General features: G+C 37.6%; 2 protein-coding genes and 1 pseudogene across 2 annotated transcripts; all 3 read left to right on the top strand.

Annotated features, from left to right (window-relative positions):
• LOC104448556 overlaps positions 1 to 15735 on the top strand; it is an 85558-nt pseudogene extending 69823 nt beyond the window's left edge.
• On the top strand, positions 127 to 11102 carry LOC104451548. The gene is made up of 7 exons (XM_039314387.1): positions 127 to 196; positions 8568 to 8727; positions 8837 to 8924; positions 9032 to 9260; positions 9387 to 9664; positions 10485 to 10639; positions 11030 to 11102. The coding sequence occupies exons 1-7, from the start codon at positions 127 to 129 to the stop codon at positions 11100 to 11102; spliced, it is 1053 nt and encodes a 350-aa protein (XP_039170321.1).
• LOC104448570 (gamma-glutamyl hydrolase 2-like) lies at positions 11693 to 15472 on the top strand. The gene is made up of 7 exons (XM_039314386.1): positions 11693 to 11785; positions 12084 to 12173; positions 12658 to 12752; positions 13785 to 13872; positions 14975 to 15063; positions 15248 to 15340; positions 15439 to 15472. The coding sequence occupies exons 1-7, from the start codon at positions 11693 to 11695 to the stop codon at positions 15470 to 15472; spliced, it is 582 nt and encodes a 193-aa protein (XP_039170320.1).
• Positions 15736 to 17811: the final 2076 nt, after the last annotated feature.

The raw sequence follows: 17811 nt of genomic DNA, 5'->3' as shown, positions 1-17811 counted from the left end.
CCGGGACGCCGCCCAGAAATGGCGGGAAAATTGGATTGGGATTGAGCCCTAGCGGGAAGGCGTTGTGCGAAATCATTGTTTAGAAGAGCAAGGCCTTCCCATATCGATCGGAGGTTTAGAGCAACGATGTGCCAGGCCGAAATCCTAGGGATCGTCGATGACATCGCGGCCCTTGTTTCTGATAAGCTTTCAAGTGGTACCGTTCGACTTCCTTTCCCTCTTTCGATTTTCGATCTTGTAATTGTTGCTCTTTCGTCTGCCTTTGATCTCTCTCGTATCGATACATGAGTGTTTTGTTCCCCCTCCAATATCCCCCGATTTTTAGGAAGATTCATGACGCGCATAGAAATTAACTTCTTGCTGTTGTAGATTCTAACACATATTGATCAATACTAGTTTCTGGCGATGCCTCCTGATTTTGTGGTTTTTGATTTCTTCAGTGAAGAGATTCATTTGTGGCAAATCATTGTTCTTGCCCTCTCCATGAGTCTTGCAGTATTGGTTAGGCAAAATTTGAAGGCTAGGCAATTTGAGTTTATCATGTTATAGAGGACCTGATCCTTTTTTTTTTTGCTTTTTGTAGGGCTTTGACCTAGACATGATTCATTTGCTTAAGTTATCATAGGGAGCTAAATCGGTGATTGTTCTTGGGATTATATTTTCCATCTCTCCATGTCTGTGAAGTATGTTTAGACTTATATGGCTTTCTCAATATTGTGCAGAAAAATGCTTTCGAATGGGGTTTGTCCATGGTACCACACTGAGATGATGCCATTCAAGTCACACATCATGTAAGCGAACTTCATCAGGTCAGCATTTGTTCAGTAATTTTGTGCTGTAAAGCAAGTTGCATTTGAAATTTCCTCGTCAAAGTTCTTAAAATATAATATATCATACACGATTATGATTGCATGATTTGCGCTTCTGGTTAAACTTCACTCAGTTTTAAGGGAAAAAACTTCTAATTCGAACTAATTATCCTATAGTGAGGCTAGGAAGTCCGCAAACCAGGCTTCTGCTCGAAAAGTGCTCAACAATCTGATATACAATCACAGTCGCACCCATTGTAGGAAAGCAGGGTAAGCGCTGATGCTATCTATTCAATGCATTTTCATCAGTTTTGCTTATGATTTGTGATTTGCTGATTGAAAGTATTACATTTGAATGACTTTAATTTTACAAGTGATTCAATACTTGTGACGAACTTTTTCAAAACTATGGCAATCAAATATCTCAATACTTGATTTGGACCCCTTTTTAAATACTTGTGATGAACTTTTTACAAGTTGGGCCACTACCTTGCTCTCAGGCAATGAGTTTTATAAATGTGTTACCCGTTTTTCTTTTGGTGTGCTTTGTCACATTATTTGGGAGAACATAAACAATATTCTTTTCAGAGGGGAGCCGGTTTCCATCCCAGCCATGAAGAAACATCTCCTCAAGTCGTCAAAAACAAGGCTACTACCTTAAAAAATGTTGAGGACTCCACCAGAAATAGGAGGCTGCAATGCTCTTGGAATTTGGACCCCATTATCTTCTTTTCCTCTTATCGTCATCCAGCTAGTTGAGCGTCTTCCTATCTGTGAAAGCTAGTACAAACACCTAGAGGGGGGTGAATAGGTGTTTAAACTAAACCTTGGCAAATATATGCGAAATAAAATAAATTTCAAATAAAACAAAGGAGTTAGGGAAGAGAATAAGAACACAGAAATTATAGTGGTTTGGCTTAATCCAAGCCTACGTCCACTCTTCCACGCTAACAGCCTTCTTGGCTGGATTCCACTATGTAATCAACAAGAGATTACAACTTCGAGTACAAACACTTAGTAGATCACACTATCTCACTAAGTCACTCTTTTGGTATTTCTCTCACGATCACAAACGTTTAAGCTCTTAAGAGACAAGTATATGATTGAAGGTCGCTCAGACTTTTAAATTATAAATTCTATGCTCTATCTCTTACTTGCTCATCGGTCCTTCATCTCCTTAAATACTCCTCCACTTCCAAACTAGTCGTTGGACACTATCCCAGAGAATCGTCTTCCAATATACTCATTGGACAGCTCTGTATCTAGAAGATTTGGTAACCGTTGAGTGACAAAGGTAAAATCCCAAATTGATTTCGATCGCCCATGCAAACGGAATCTTGGTTTTCATAATTAAAGCTTTTTTGTATAGAAAGATCTTGTCTTCAAGATCCAATTGTCAATCAAATAGATTGAGTCAATCAAATCAATTTTGATGTGGAATTCAAATCAGATCACTAGCCGTTATATGATTGGGCTTGAGTTACGTTATGTCGAGTCTGGATGTAAAGTCTAAGAGCAATAGACTTTACAATCTAAGTCTGAGTGCGATAGACTTTGCAATCTGAGTCTGAACATATTTTGCTTCTGAACAGATTTAGCTTTAAGGTCTGCACCCAGTTCAGCTTCAGCATAGAGTCTGTCTTCTGGTTCATCATTCACGTTCACTCTAGAATTTGTCAAAGTGAGCAGACTTCTGATGTAGAACAGACTTTGACACTAAAGTTTGGCAGTCTTCAGACTTTGACAATATCCTTTACATGTTCTATCATCTGCATGGTCTATTACTTAACCATTAAACATGTTAGTAGCCTTTGATTTATTTTGTCATCTTCAAAACATCATAAGAGATTTCTTTAACAATCTCCCCCTTTTTTATGATGACAAAACAATATCTGAATATGCAGATTTGTAAACATGCTTTTAAAAATATCAATTTAAATCAAAGGATATCAGAAGATAGCAAATAAATTGGGCATAACAATATATAGAAAAATAATCACAGCTCAATATTATGCCATAGATAATATCAACTAATTAACACATATGCATATTCATATCTTCTCCCCCTTTTTGTCATAATCAAAAAGCGATAATAATGGAAAAAGTATCACATAGAGAATGATAACAAATATCTTGCATGAATCACAATTTCCAAAAATCAGCTTTTATAAAGTAAATCGAATATTAAAAATATGCAATATAGCTCACTTCGATCATATATATCAGCAAATATCCAATGAAAATCACGGATGCATCATAAAATGCACATACCATTTTTGTCATAATAAAATGATAATATCAATACAAAATTTATTAATGACAAAAGGTAATAAAAAAATGCACTAACCGGATTTTTTAGAACAAATTCTGACACATTTACCTTTCATTCTATTCATAATAAGATCACGATCAATCCAAAAAGATTTTTCCATAATTGATCAATGCTCCCCCTCAATTTATTGCCTTTTTGAGATGATCACGATTCTTTTCATTTTCTTTTGGATTTGCTTTCTCCCCCTGTGATCATGACAATATTTGCAAATAGAAATAATTGTTGCTTGTGTACGTTAAATATAATATTTTTCAAGTATTTCATTTGTAGCAACAACATCTGCAACGATCACTTGCATTTTGAAATTCGAGGCAAAAATTTATTTTCTTCCATCAAGCTCTTCTCGAATTCAACCTGCATCAACTTAACAAACTTTTTCCACAAATAATATCCACGTAATATATAATGCCCTTTCTTCAAATAAATAAATTGAATAGCATATATAAAATTATCAAATATTAAAGTTCAGAACTATTCAACCTTTTGTACGATGCATAAGGGATTTCCTCAATAAGCAAAAATTTTGCACAATGAATAGAATTTTTGAACCTCCAGAAGATAGTATAGAATCTTCATGATTTTCTGATTGAGTTTTCCAAAATCCATATGGAAGATTCTTTTGTGACCTACAAATTCTTATATAACAGGTAATAATTTTGCAAAAATGTCACATAATATCTTTCTTTGATTTGCGGATCAAATTTACTAGATATAATATATCTTCTAAGAATATAGCAAGAATATCCATGAATATGTAATAATATCTTTTAAGATCAAAGCGATTTCCTTGAGCATAAATTTCAGATATGCATTTTGCAAAAGGAAAATAGATATTTCTGTCACGTGCCAAAATTGCAATACCTTATATTTATGACAGAAGATATTCGCAATATAATAAACAATCATCCAAAATCATGATAAATGCACGTAGAAATTTGTAAGGTGGGATAAAAAATTTCTCTTACCCACGTATATGTTTCAAATATACCATTGATTTAAAAAAATCATTACCAATTGTCACAGGAGATATTTTCTGATTGCATCAAAATTTGTGTAGATTCACAATCATCCTTCCCTTAAAGAATTTCCTGCAATCAACTCATTTCCCTTTTTGGTATCCATCAATTTGGATCCTTCCATTTCGTTAGAGCAAAATATAAAATCTCCATAAACAAATATTCTTTCTTAATTCATCATAACAAATTATTCAAAGAAAGAATATTATGCACAATGATATTTTGAAAAATAAATTCTCACTTAGTCATAGTACGATAAAAATAGAGAGAATAAAATCTTTGAATATTTAAGAATATCTTGCATCATCACGTAGAATCAGATTTTTACTTTGCAAAATATGACAATTTGAGAGCATAAAATTAGACAAAATAATTTGAATTATCTCAAATAATCACACGTATTAAATCAAATCTCAGCTCACAAATCACAAAAACAAATCATACGATTCTTTCTTCCATAAAGCAAAATATGATTATTATAAAATCTCAATCAACCAAGGATATATCGAATATAAGAATTATTGCCTAAATCAAATTGAGAATAAAAAATTTCTTACCAAATCCTCTTTCTTCTTTCTTCTTTATATCCTGCAAAAGTAACTCATCTTTTCTTTGGTACCCATTTTTCTTGGGTCCATGAGAGTTAGTAGAATATGCTGTTTTTGTCCAATTTTTCTTGATAGGTCTCCAGTCTTTAGGACAATCTTTCTTAAAGTGTTCCAAATCTCCACAATTTGAACATTTGAGGGCATTTCGACCAACGGGTTTTACAAACACTTTTTGAAAATGATTTTTGTTAAATGATTTTTGTAAAATACCTTTGGAGGTCTTTGTTTAAGTCTCTCCTTAACTTTGGGAAAATCAATTAAAGAATTATTTTCCTTATTGAAACCAAGTCCTGACTTATTATAGTAAGGAACTTGTATAGAAAGGATATGCTCTAATGTTTTTGATCCATTTGAAAATCTTGTCGAAATATTTGAAAATTATTTCTTCAAAGAATCATTTTCTTTGACAAGTAAATCTCGACTTTCTTTTGTTTGTAGAAAATCTTTTTGCAAAATTTCAAAATTTTCTTTTTGAGAAAGATCTTGTTGCCTAAGTCGAAAATTCTCCTTTTTAAGTTCGAAAATCTTTTTAAGAGAAGATTTGAGATTTGAACAAAGCTCATTTCTATACTTTGAAACTTTGAGAGGAATTTTTGAATGGCTTACCTCGATTTCCTCATCGGATTCTGAGTCTGTGTCTGAGTCAGACTCTGATTCTAAGTCTGAGTCTGAGTCAGAAGTGCTAGTACGAACACCTAGAGGGGGGTGAATAGGTGTTTATACTAAACCTTGGCAAGTATATGCGAAATAAAATAATTTCAAGTAAAACAAATGAGTTAGGGAAGAGAATAAGAACACAAGATTTATAGTGGTTCGACTTAATCCAAGCCTACGTCCACTCTACCACGCTAATAGCCTTCTTGGCTGGATTCCACTATGCAATCAACAAGAGATTACAACTTCGAGTGCAAACACTTAGTAGATCACACTATCTCACTAAGTCACTCTTTTGGTATTTCTCTCACGATCACAAACGTTTAAGCTCTCAAGAGACAAGTATATGATTGAAGGTCGCTCAGACTTTGGAATTATAAATTCTACGCTCTATCTCTTACTTGCTCATTGGTCATTCATCTCCTTAAATACTCTTCCACTTCCAAACTAGCCGTTGGACAGTATCCCGAAGAATCGTCTTCCAATATACCCATTGGACAGCTCTGTATCTAGAAGATTTGGTAGCCGTTGAGTGACAAAGGTAAAATCCCAAATTGATTCCGATCGCCCATACAAACGGAATCTTGGTTTCCATAAGTAAAGCTTTTTCGTATAGAAATATCTTGTCTTCAAGATCCAATTGTCAATCAAATAGATTGAGTCAATCAAATCAATCTTGATATGGAATCCAAACCGGATCACTATCCGTTATATGATTGGGCTTGAGTTACGTTAGGTCGAGTTTGGATGTAAAGTCTGAGAGCAATAGACTTTACAATCCGAGTCTGAGTGCGATAGACTTTGCAATCTGAGTCTGAACATATTCTCTTTCTGAACAAATTTAGCTTAAGGTCTGTACCCAGTTCAGCTTCAGCATAAAGTCTGTCTTATGGTTCATCATTCACGTTCGTCCCTGGAATTTGTCGAGTGAGCAGACTTTGATATAGAAACAGTACTTTGACACTAAAGTCCTGCAGTCTTCAGATTTTGACAATATCCTTTACATGTTCTATCATCTGCATGGCCTATTACTTAACCATTAAACATGTTAGTAGCCTTTGATTTATTTTGTCATCTTCAAAACATCATAAGGGATTCCCCTAACACTATCTACCGGTTTGTCTCTGCCCGGCGGTTGTTCTGCCGTTGGTCTCTTCTTTTGGTCGTTCTCTTGTTGTAGTCGTTTGGCTTTTTCCTTGGCTTTCTTCCACTCATAATGAGTATGTTTATCTTGAGTGTAAGTTTTTTGAAGTTGATTCGTTTGTACAATTTGACTTTTCTCTTAATATATTGCTTATTTTTACCCAAAAAAAAATCTCAATATTCAGAGGAATGATTTTTTTTTCATTCAGATAATTGATTGAACGTTATCAAATGAGCGACATACAAAGCTATGCGATTTGCAAAATCCATGGAAAAAGATTAAAAAATGAGAAAGAGATAATCAGAGCAACTGGCGGTTTCCATCTAGAGCCAAGAGACGGTGAAATACACACGACAATCAACAAACAAGGAACAGCTGAATTCGGAGTCAAAGCAGAGATGAGACCAGTCACTTTATTTTCATGCGGATGCTCGGCATGAAAAGTACGAGGATCTGATTTTTCAATAATCTGATTTTTTTTTTTATTAATGCTTAAAAGCGCACTATAAATGCCCCCCGCCCAAATCGATCCCGGGCGCCCCACACAGAAAATGGCGGGAAAATTGGATTAGGATTTGAGCCCTAGATGGGAACCCCCCCATCGAATTCTTCTTCAAGGCAATCTCGCCAAACAGGGCCTTCCCCTATCGATGGGGGATCATCGATGAGATCGGGGCCCTCCTTTCCGATGAGCTTCAAGTGGTACCGTCGACTTCTTTCCCTCTTTCGATTTCGATCTCAAGTCGTTGCCTTTTTCGTTATCTCCGATCTCTCTCGTTTCGATGAGAGACTGTTTTCGTTCTCCCTCGAAAGACCGGTGTTGAATTTGTAATGGCTTCGTTTCCTTTGTAGAAAGCAATGTTAAACTTATGTTCCCATTGGTTCAATTCGTTTGAGTTGACACCACCTATCCCCAGTCTTGCTCCCTTCTGTGATGACGCCAATTATTCTGCAGGACTTATGGTTATTGTTCTTTCAATGACCCGTTCTTTTTAGCAATTTCTGATCAATTTGCTTTCTTTTTCAGGTTTCCTACATTGGTTGAGCCACAATTTCCTTGTATCTTCAAATACTGCAAAGAGGTTAGCACTGTCTTCGTAAAGAGTGATTTAGATTACTTGAGTTTGAAACAGCACAGCTAACAGTTACTTTCTCTTCAGGTTGCTGCAAGAATTTGTTGAAAGACATGGAGATGGATTGGAAGTTGTGTACTCTTTATCTGAATGGTTAAACGACAATCCCTTATGTTACCATATTAAACTTGTTTCTGGGCCTAAACTCGCTGGTTAGATTTTATCTTGTGTTGCCTTTTGCCTAATATTTCTATTGGTTGGATGCTTATCTGACCTCCTGAGATTTGGTATCCATGCATTGGAGATAGGTCTTCCTGAAATAACCAAATGAAGTTCCTCTTTTCGTATGGTTACGTTGGTTTTGACCCTTGATTCTTCATTTTATGATGTCTCAAGGAGCTAAAATGTGCAATGACTGATAGTTATTTTCGACATCTATAACTAAAAACCCGCCTTTCAGATTTTTTAAGAAAGAGAGCTTCTTTGCAGTTTTTCTTTCGAAATCATGGATCGATTGGCAATATGCTGCATATGTAAATAGTGGTTGGTTTTGAGAGACCGCCAGATATGTAGGTTTTTTTAATTATTTTTTAGGGGCTGCCAGCAGTAGGAATGAGTTTCGCCATCTGAGATAATCAATTATGTCATGTCAAAATAATATGCCAGATGGGCATGCTTGAGTTCAAGCATTTGTTACGAAATTTCCATGCAGACAGATTGATGCCTTGAATTGAGATTTGAACAGCCTCGCTTCTTTTGTGGATACTTATACAACTTGATTTATGGATAGAACTTCGAAATTGAACAGGGACCTTGTTGACTTCATGGTTGTTCATTCGCACAGTTATAAGAATGTGTGAGCTTTATTCCCTGGCCTGCTAAATATTAAATGTATATTCCCACAAATTTCCTTTGCTTGATGTGTATGCAGAAGCCAAGGAAGAATTTGACGGTGAATGCTCAGTTCAAGTCTATAACGTGCAAACTGGCACTCTGAAGGATCCAGCTGCACTTTGGAATGCTGAATTTGTGCAGGCAGAGGAGCTTTTCAGCCAGGATGCAACCACAGAGAATTGTCTGAGAGATAACAGGTGTGATGCCTTGCTTCAGGTTTCTGAGTATCTGTATCCATGCAGGTGTCCCTAAACATAATATTTTGACAAGGACTAAACACAACGACTTCTCTGTGTGATTTTTCAGGTTCTATGCAGTAGCTAATCCCTTTGTTAGTCGAAGTTCAGAGAGGGAATTATTTGACTTGGGAGCTCTAAAGCTTAATGGCGCCAGAGTCTCAGGACCATCAAATACTGTCCATCAAAAGGTTAACCCGCCACAACCGAGAAAGATTGAACATACAAGCCAAAAAAGTTGGAGCAACTGGTTGATGTGCTTAAGGATGCAAATAGTGAAGGTAAAGATGCAGGAGTTCGTGATCAAGCCAGCAAACTGTCTGCAGACACAGGAAAAGTTACTAACTTGCCTGCGAGCAAAAAGTTGGGTCAGAACAGCAAGAACTCTTCCACAGCTGGGGGTTCTCTGGCAAATCTATGGGGTCGTGCTTCCACTGCAACAAAATCAAGTGCTGGTCCAGCAGAAAATAGTAGCTCTGCTCCAAGTTCCACCGGTTGGTTGCTATAACCTATTTGTCTCTTTCAAAAGTTTGCTTTAATTCTCTCAAGTCTTGTAAAAGATCTCTTGATAAGGACTATTACAGAGTTCCTTCTGTTAATGGAAAATATTTCTTCATCAGTTAGTGCGGAAGCTCAAATCTGTGCACATGAGGCAGCAGAACTGAACAGCGATGATGAGGGTCAAGATGTCAATGTTAAGAGAACCTCGAAAACTGAAAGCGGTAGAAAAAGAAGAGTTGTATTTGATTTCTTGGATGAAGAAGATGAGAATGAAGATGCAGTCAATTTGGCATCAGCTGATTTTCCAAAAGCCCAGTCTATCCTCGCTTCAAAAGAGAGTGCCAAGGAGTTAGTTTCTGAGAAGAAGTGCAAGGAAGATAAAATGGAATTTGATGAGGTAAAAGTGAGAGGAAGAACATCACCAGCCGCCAAAGGAAGATGTTTCTGCCATCAGTAGAGGTGTGAACATTGGGATGTGCTCTTTGAAGGGCCAAAATCATCGTTCCTCCAAGGATGTAAATAATAAAGTGACAAATCCTGCCTAAACCTCACTGAAGAGGCGAAAGCTTTTGAAGACTAGAACCGGTGAGCGTGGGAGAGAAGGTTACTTGATGCTAATTTATGGATCACATATCTACTTAGCGTGCTATTTTTATGTAAATATGTTGGGGTTTGATAGGAAGGGGACGGATTACTCAATAGAAAATGAGGGCAATTGCCTCTGCTCACGTTTCGAAATATGTATCGTGATAGTAGTAGTTTATAAGGATTTTCTTGGTTGTGACCCCATTAAGTTTGTGAAGGTTTTGCTTAAAACAATAAATTTTTCTTTTGACAAATTCTGGGTTTGGCCCCACATCTTTGAAAGCTGAACATTGCAAGATGGTTAGTTGTTGTACACCTACACTTGATAGTTGATCCTGTGGTAATTTGTCTAATAATGTGAGCACACAAGAACATTAGGCATAATTTGAATCAACAAACTTAATTAAAGCACATGTACAAGTTTGCCCCCACTGCAGAGAAATTTCTACATCCGCTCCTGTTGACAGGCATCATATACTTTCCTGTTTTTCAGTGTAAGTTAATATGCTTACCCAAAGGAGATACATGAGTCACCAATTCTATGTTACTAACTCGAATACACCACAAGAGCCACTTATAAGGCAAATAGGCATTACCTGCACATCATGAGTTTTTTGTATGTTATCCATCAGGAAGAGGTGTCCTCAAGTTCACCTCTACATGTTCTTGAGTGCATTTTCTTTGCAGTAACCAAAGTGGTCTGGGAGGGTGAGGAAGAATTGAAGAAAGCAAACTGTACTACAGTTGGCAAATCTAATGATGACAGGGCTGCTGACACCACGAGCAGGTTTGTTCTTCTTCTTTGGGTTGTTTTCATTCTGCGATATTTTTTTACACGACCTTTCTTCAGGTAGAAGCTCACACTAGTATAGTTTAGGTTTATACCTGCTTATGTCACAATTAGGCAAAGATGAAAGCTTGACTGATGACTCCTCCCAATCTGCTTTTCCCTCATCCTTAAAGCCTTTAGAGTTTGTCTAATTGAAGGAGGTTATCTGGATTTTTCTCCTCACTCAATTTGACCGGTCTGTATCTTTTAACCAAGCCTCAGGTCTCCTTATTCTTTTCTGACTTCTCATGCCACATTAAGTACAGAAAACGTGCCATTGAGAGACACACCACAGTTAGCTATTAGCAGCACCCAAGTCTGGCATTCTTTTTGGTTGAGTTAAATCAGTGGAACTGGAGTTTCTGCTTTGAGCTTGACTGCAAGGAATGGTGGCCGTCTTAACAAGGACTATAGCACCTAAGAGTGATCATCATACTGGATCCATGGCATTTGATGCTACTGGAGATTTTTGCTTGTGGGCAGGCATGGGCTTAATTACCTTGCGATCCTTGAAAACCGTACACCTCTTGCTCCTAAAATTAGAGACTAAAGCATAACACACTTCCTTTGCATCTCCGAGTAAAGCTGTCCATGAAAACACGGATCTAAACGTAATCTGTACAAGGAGAGATCACTAGATTGTTATGACTATGACAAAATGATGTTTGGGGTGGATTAGTTGTATTATCCATGGCTAGCTCGGTGAGGATTTTTGTGAAAGAGGGGGGGATTTAGCATGCTCCATTTCTTAATGGTCAATAAGTGATTGTGATAGACAAATCGGGTTTCTTCATGGTGTGCAAGCAACACATGCATCCTCTCTCGCATGTGTGGATTAGACGAGTTAATGCTCTGTATACCCTCTTTGAGGAGTTTCACATGAGTGATGAGTATAATGTTGGAGGAGTGTGGTTTCATTCGAGTTATGCTTGTACAGATTTTATGGCCTTGATTATTTTTAGACAACCACCACTATGTTTTTTCATTTCTAGATGCTGATATCTGGTCAAAATGTGGAAGCTCAACATGGTCAATGGAGTGCTCTTTACTGGAGGGTGGGCTAAAACCAGATTGTATTATGACACTGTGAAGGCAATTTTCAAGGTACTGTTATGATTGATACCCCTAAATATTTTAAGATTGTGTTTCTATATATTGGTTGGAGGCAGAGCTTCATCAATCTTGTATTGACTGTTTTCATGCAATTAAATTTTTCTATAGGCAGTTTTCCTAGAATAATGTGCTGTTCCTCATTTAAAAACATTTTATTCCATTGCTCCAAGACACACGAGCATTCTCACTGCCTTGGGAGAGAATAGTTTGTTTTTATATGCTTTCAATTAGTGTCCTGTACATTTTTGCTTTGCAATTTTTAGATGTACTCTTTGCCTGTTGTTTGCAGAAAGTTCTGGTGAAGAATGATGCTGGTGACCACTTCCCATTGTATGCCATCTGCTTGGGCTTTGAACTATTGACAGTGATAATTACCGAGGTAACTTTTTCCCTTGTCACCGTTTTGAAAGTCTGTCAATGCTTTCAGTCCTTTTGGTTGCATATTTTCTCTTTTCTAATGCAAGAGTCGCTTTACGTGGTCTGTTCTTTGAAAAAAAAAAAATTACATTTAATTTTTATCTTTTGTGAGGTATTGTGCCAGAAAATAACTTCTTTCCTGCCATGGCTTGACTTAGCACTCTTGACTGATTATCATGTGCATAAAGTCATGGCCTCTATTGGCACAAAACTTGAAAGCACGAGTCGTCACTGCAAGGTTGAGATTGCCATTGCTTTAACCTTGACGAGCATGGCGGTTATTTCACATCCAACCAATTGTGATGCATATAATCTCTCAAGGTTTAATTTGCTTCATTCATGTCAAACAGATAAATTCTGAATGATTTACAGAAAGTGTAGTTTATAATATAAAGAGGAAAGCGGAAAAATCTCTTGATAATAATTTGACAGTTCCCTAATGACAGGACAAAAGCATTCTCAAGGAATTTGATGCTGCAGATCAAGCATCCACTCTAAAATTTATGAGAAACACAAACATTGAAGGAACAGTATTTCAAAGGTATGGTTAACCCCAGTAAGCTTTCACTGTCAACTTTTAAGTACTAACGCGTGTAAAGACAGATAAAGCTGTATTCTTTTTAAATTGACAGCAAGCAGGATACCTTCATGCTTCCAAATGGCTTCTTATACTCTATGAGAATATCAATTTGGACTTATGTACTTTAGTATATGATGCTGATTATGTAGCCATGGAATCAAAATATTGCTGGAAAGAGAAATGTAGATTACATCAAATTATTACGGATGATTGTCCTGGTATACCAAAAGTGGTTATTGGAGTGGAAGATGCATGGTTACTTTGTATAAGGTGTCTGTTGCTTGATATAGTGATGAATAATCACCTATAGATGCAGTTCTAACTTCCATGTATCCACTGTTTAGCAGATTTCTGCCAGATTTGCTTAAAAAGTTGAGTACAGACTGCCTTGTCATGCAAAATCATCATGTGAGTTCTGCCTTGTCATGCAAAATCATAATGTGAGTTGTAAGACTTTAGTAGCCTGCTGGTTTTCATTTAGAATACTAAGTGGAATTTGGTTGATTCCCCCGTTTTCTCTTCCTTTTGTTTTCTCTCATGTACCTCTTTTTCCCAGCAGAGTGTTATCCTCGCAGGGACTGCATTCTTATTTTGATATAAGCCATCTGTTATACATGACATGACCATTACTGCTGAAGAATGGTGTCTAGATAGACCAGTTAGATCCTGGAATAGTTAAAAGAGGAGACAAATGTCATGCGACTTTAATGCATTGTTTTGCTTCTTTTGTTAGACTAACATCCTTTGAGTTTTTTATATGGGCCCAGTAGTTTTTTCTTTTTAAAGCTAAAAATGGCTAAAAAGGCCAATGATATGCTTTTTTTCTGAAGTTTTTTATACTGGCCCAGGATTTTTTTTCCGTTGTTATATTTTTCATTTCACGAATGCGATTGGGACCAGTCTATTTTAATTAAGACTTAAATCTCATTCATCTTACCTATTCTTAATGTATGCAATCCTCTTTTCTAATCTAACTCTTCATTTGTGTTACAGTATGGCATCTCGCCAGAGACTGATGCAGAACACTGACTTAACGAATTTCTTTAAGGTCTTGACAACCAGCATGGATGGAGACAACAAGGTTGAATATAACCAGCTACCTCTTCCTTCATGTCTGAAGTGATATATTGCAGTGAAAAAAAAAATTGCATTGCTGCTTATTTCAATTGTTTGAGTATAACATTAGGTTCTTTGAGGAACTCTATTACCAGGTCTATGTCTCCACAGTCCAAGCACACAGTTACTCTGTAACTCCTTTCCAATGGCATCCAGAGGTCATAGTTAGTTTCATGCTTTTCTTCTTGTTCAACACCAATCTCATTTGATTAGGAAAGGCACATTGCTTCAGGCAGTAGTTTTCATACCAATCATCTCACTATTGGATGCATATTAAGTCTATTCAGGTAGATGATCCATCAAAATATGCCAGACTTTAATTTGTTATTTGGCAAATATAACTACGTTGGCCTTTTTTGTGGTTTGTTGCCATTCAAAATTCCTGATATAACTCTTCTACCAAGTTAGCTCAAAGGAACAACAATTTGCATGACAATTTGACTGCATGATGATAATGCTGTGTTGGTGCCAAATGAAACATGCACCTTCTATAGGGTTCTGATGCTACCGAATGCAGTATCATGAGAAAGAAGTTACCCAAAAATCGTGATAGTTGCATTTCTGAATTGAGAGATATGGGCTCTGATCTAGCAGTTTTTAGCTTTATCCAAGATGATCCATATTAAATTCATTGCCTCCCTGCTGAGCACACGATCATGGACTACGAATTCAATCTTTTCCTTTCTGGGCATTTTGAAGACATTGACTTCTTGCTGTTGCACATTCTAACGCATATTGTTCAATACTAGTTTCTTGTGATGCCTCCTGATTTTGTGCTTTTTGATTTCTTTAGTGAAGAGCTTGTGGCACAACTTGTCTGAGTCTTGCAGAATTGGTAGGCAAATTTGGAGACTAGGCAATTTGAGTTTATCATGTTATAGAGGACATGATCCTTTTTTTTTTCCTTAAATGTTTTTGATTTAAACACGATTCATTTGCATAAATATCTTAGGGAGCTAAATCAGTGATTGTTCTTGGGATTATATTTTCCACCTCTTCATATCTGTGAAGTATGTTTAGACGTACCGCCTTGAGGTAACTTATATGGCTTTCTCGATATTCTGCAGAAAAATGCTTTTGAGTGGTGTTTGTCCATGACACCACACTCAGATGATGCCATTCAAGTTACACAGCATGTAGCGAACTTCTTTGTCAGGTCAGAATTTGTCGAGTAATTTCATGCTGCAAAGCAAGTCACGTTTGAAATTTCCATGTCAAAGTTCTTAAATATCTTGTATCATACACAATTATGGTTACATGAACTGTGCTTGTGGTTAAGTGTTTGCTTTTCCCTCAGTATGAGGGGAAAACATTTATAATTCGAACTTTTTATCTTGTAGTGAGGCTAGGAAGTCTGTAAACCAGGCTTTTGCTTGGAAAGTGCTGGACAATCTGATATATAATTACAGTCCCATGTATTGTGGGAAAGCAGGGTAAGCTCTGGTGCTATCAATTCAGTGCATTTCTTCATCAGTTTTGCCCATGAATTTTGTGATTTAATGACTGAAGTGTTAAATTTGTATGACTATAGGAACGGATATGACGTGGTTTATATCTTTACGTGACTGCGAAGCCCCCATTTTTCACGGGCGTCAAGTCTCCTATGCTAAAGAAGGCGCTGTACTGAATTGCTCAAAATCAGAAATTTGCTCTTTATGTAAATAAGATCATAGATGTATGGCCGTTATTATTTTAATGGCAAGTGTTGAACATTGTCCCAGTTATCTGAACTTGAACTATGCATATGCCTGTCGCCTGCAAACTAATCGATGACTTTGTGTCCTGATGAGTCAATTAATGGACGAGCTTGGGTCTCATCCTTCTGCTAGTAATTCCTTTGATTGATCGGAAGATGCCTCAGGTCGAGTATTGTTTTGTTGTCATATATGTGTGCTCAAAGCGTGAAAAACACTATAATGAAGATTTCTTTTTCCTGATTCTGCAATTAATTGCATATTGCTCCCTGTAAAGTCCTACTTAAAATGGAAAAAGGAAGCTATATAAGGCCCTAATTGTGACATCTGGATCATTGCTCGATAGAACCGTCCAACTATGAATACCAAGCCGTCATCATCTCCGCCGGCATCACCTCACCGAACTGCCGTGCCTCATCACATCTCCACGACACCACCCCATCGTCATGTCTCCGTTGCACCGTCTCCATTGCACCACGACGACTCGATCGCCTGCCTCACCAACTACTTCATGAGATGCCACGAGCGAGATTAATGTGGCCTCAAAGATTAACCACGCCTATGACCTGTCAAAAAAATAAATAAAAGTAAATGAGAGTTACCGATTAAAATCCACGTTTACCTCTACTTGTCATCTCCCTGTCCTACCACAAGTTGAAGATCTTTGACCAAGGCAATTTCACAGTCGGTGGATAGAAGACCGAAACTCAACCACTAGTGATGACAAGGTGGCAGTTTAAGATTAACTTAAATTCATGCAGCCACGCCACTTAGTTAAAAATTTCAATCCACATAGCCATAATGGTTAACTCATCTCAGCCAAGGCGGTGAACCCGAAGCATAAAAGGAGACCGCTCTCTCCTTTTCCCTCTCCTCATGACCTTCTTCATTCCATCAGCATCTTCATTGAATATTCATCTCCATTAAACCCTCGCGGCTTCGTTCCCTTCCTTGCCGCTCGATGCCAACCGCTCGCAACACCTCGCCGCTCCGCCACCAGCCTTCATCACCAAGAGTTTGAGGCAAGTAGAAGTCCTATTTTTCCATATTACGTGGGGTTGCTATTTCCTAGATTTTCGTCTTACGAATCAACGAAATTGGGCTCGCATGCATGGAGTTGCTGTTGTTGTCATGGTTTAGTTCATGTCATCTAAGTTGAGTTCGATCTTGGCTAGTATAGTCGTGTATTGCGACAACTGTTGGCACAATAGGCATTGGTTTTGGTTTGTGAGGCTGTGAGCCGCAACGGCCATTGGCAAAGTCAGCATCGGCCTTCACTAGGTCATGATGTCACAAGTCAGTCCGGTTTAGGTGCAAGTCCTCTCCGGACTCGAGGAGGTCAGTCTAGACGTGGTACAGGATTAATCAAAGCCATGGTTAATTTGGTGAGCAATGTGTGGCCATGTGAGATTCAAGTCGCATTAGACGTGCACCCGTTTGTGCTAGATTGACTTTGCATGTTTTGACTAGTGTTTTGTATGTCATAATTCATTGTATGATTCAATGAAACCAAGTCGATTCAAGAAAGTGAGGATTTGGACAGGTTTAGTAGTTGTAAGGGCAAGACAAGGAATTGATGGTCATTCTAGATAGGCTTAGATGATTTCAAGTGGAATTATTACATTGTTGCACCATGATATGAGTTTGATGGATGTCGTCGATTTTCATGATGACGGCGTTAGGATACCTAGAGGGGTGTAACATGGTGCCCTCTGGATGCCTGGGGATGTAATAAGGGCCCTTGGAGGTCATCGCGATGCCAGTTGGAATGCAAGATGGCTGGAGAGGTGTAGCATGGCACCCTCCAGATGCCTGGGGATGTAATAAGGGCCCTTGGAGATACTCACGATGCCAGTTGGGGTGCGAGATGTCTAGAGGGGTGCAATACGGTTCCCATTGGAAGATGATGGTAGCTAAACCTAGACTAGATATAATTATTGAAGTTCCCAAATGTCCATTTACTTCATGGTGTACTGCTTCCGTGAATTTCATTTAGAGCCGTTGCAAATTGAATTATTTCAATTTCGTATATTTTATATTTGGGATTCCGTCGAACAAGTAGTAGTGAATTCACATAGTATAGTTTGGTAGGCTTTTACTTGTTGAGTGTCGTGCTTACCCTTGATGGATTATCATTTTTCCATTTTTGTAAATATGTCTCTACTACCTGCGTCTTCCATGACCTTTATGGTGTCTTGGTAGATCTCACA

The sequence above is a fragment of the Eucalyptus grandis genome, chromosome 6 (assembly GCF_016545825.1).
Source record: "Eucalyptus grandis isolate ANBG69807.140 chromosome 6, ASM1654582v1, whole genome shotgun sequence".
Taxonomy (NCBI): Eukaryota; Viridiplantae; Streptophyta; class Magnoliopsida; order Myrtales; family Myrtaceae; genus Eucalyptus; species Eucalyptus grandis.
Note: the sequence above shows the minus strand (reverse complement) of the source record. Positions and strands in the feature narration are given on the sequence as shown.

What these genes read in the sequence shown, in the direction of transcription:
- LOC104448570 (XM_039314386.1), top strand. Translation starts at nt 11,693, where the DNA reads ATGTGGAAGCTCAACATGGTCAATGGAGTGCTCTTTACTGGAGGGTGG. An exon ending in TGACAGTGATAATTACCGAG is followed by an intron (nt 12,174 to 12,657) that starts GTAACTTTTTCC and finishes CCCTAATGACAG; the next exon opens with GACAAAAGCATTCTCAAGGA. An exon ending in ATGTATTGTGGGAAAGCAGG is followed by an intron (nt 15,341 to 15,438) that starts GTAAGCTCTGGT and finishes GTATGACTATAG; the next exon opens with GAACGGATATGACGTGGTTT.
- LOC104451548 (XM_039314387.1), top strand. Translation starts at nt 127, where the DNA reads ATGTGCCAGGCCGAAATCCTAGGGATCGTCGATGACATCGCGGCCCTT. An exon ending in AATTGTCTGAGAGATAACAG is followed by an intron (nt 8,728 to 8,836) that starts GTGTGATGCCTT and finishes GTGATTTTTCAG; the next exon opens with GTTCTATGCAGTAGCTAATC. An exon ending in ATAAAATGGAATTTGATGAG is followed by an intron (nt 9,665 to 10,484) that starts GTAAAAGTGAGA and finishes GTTATCCATCAG; the next exon opens with GAAGAGGTGTCCTCAAGTTC.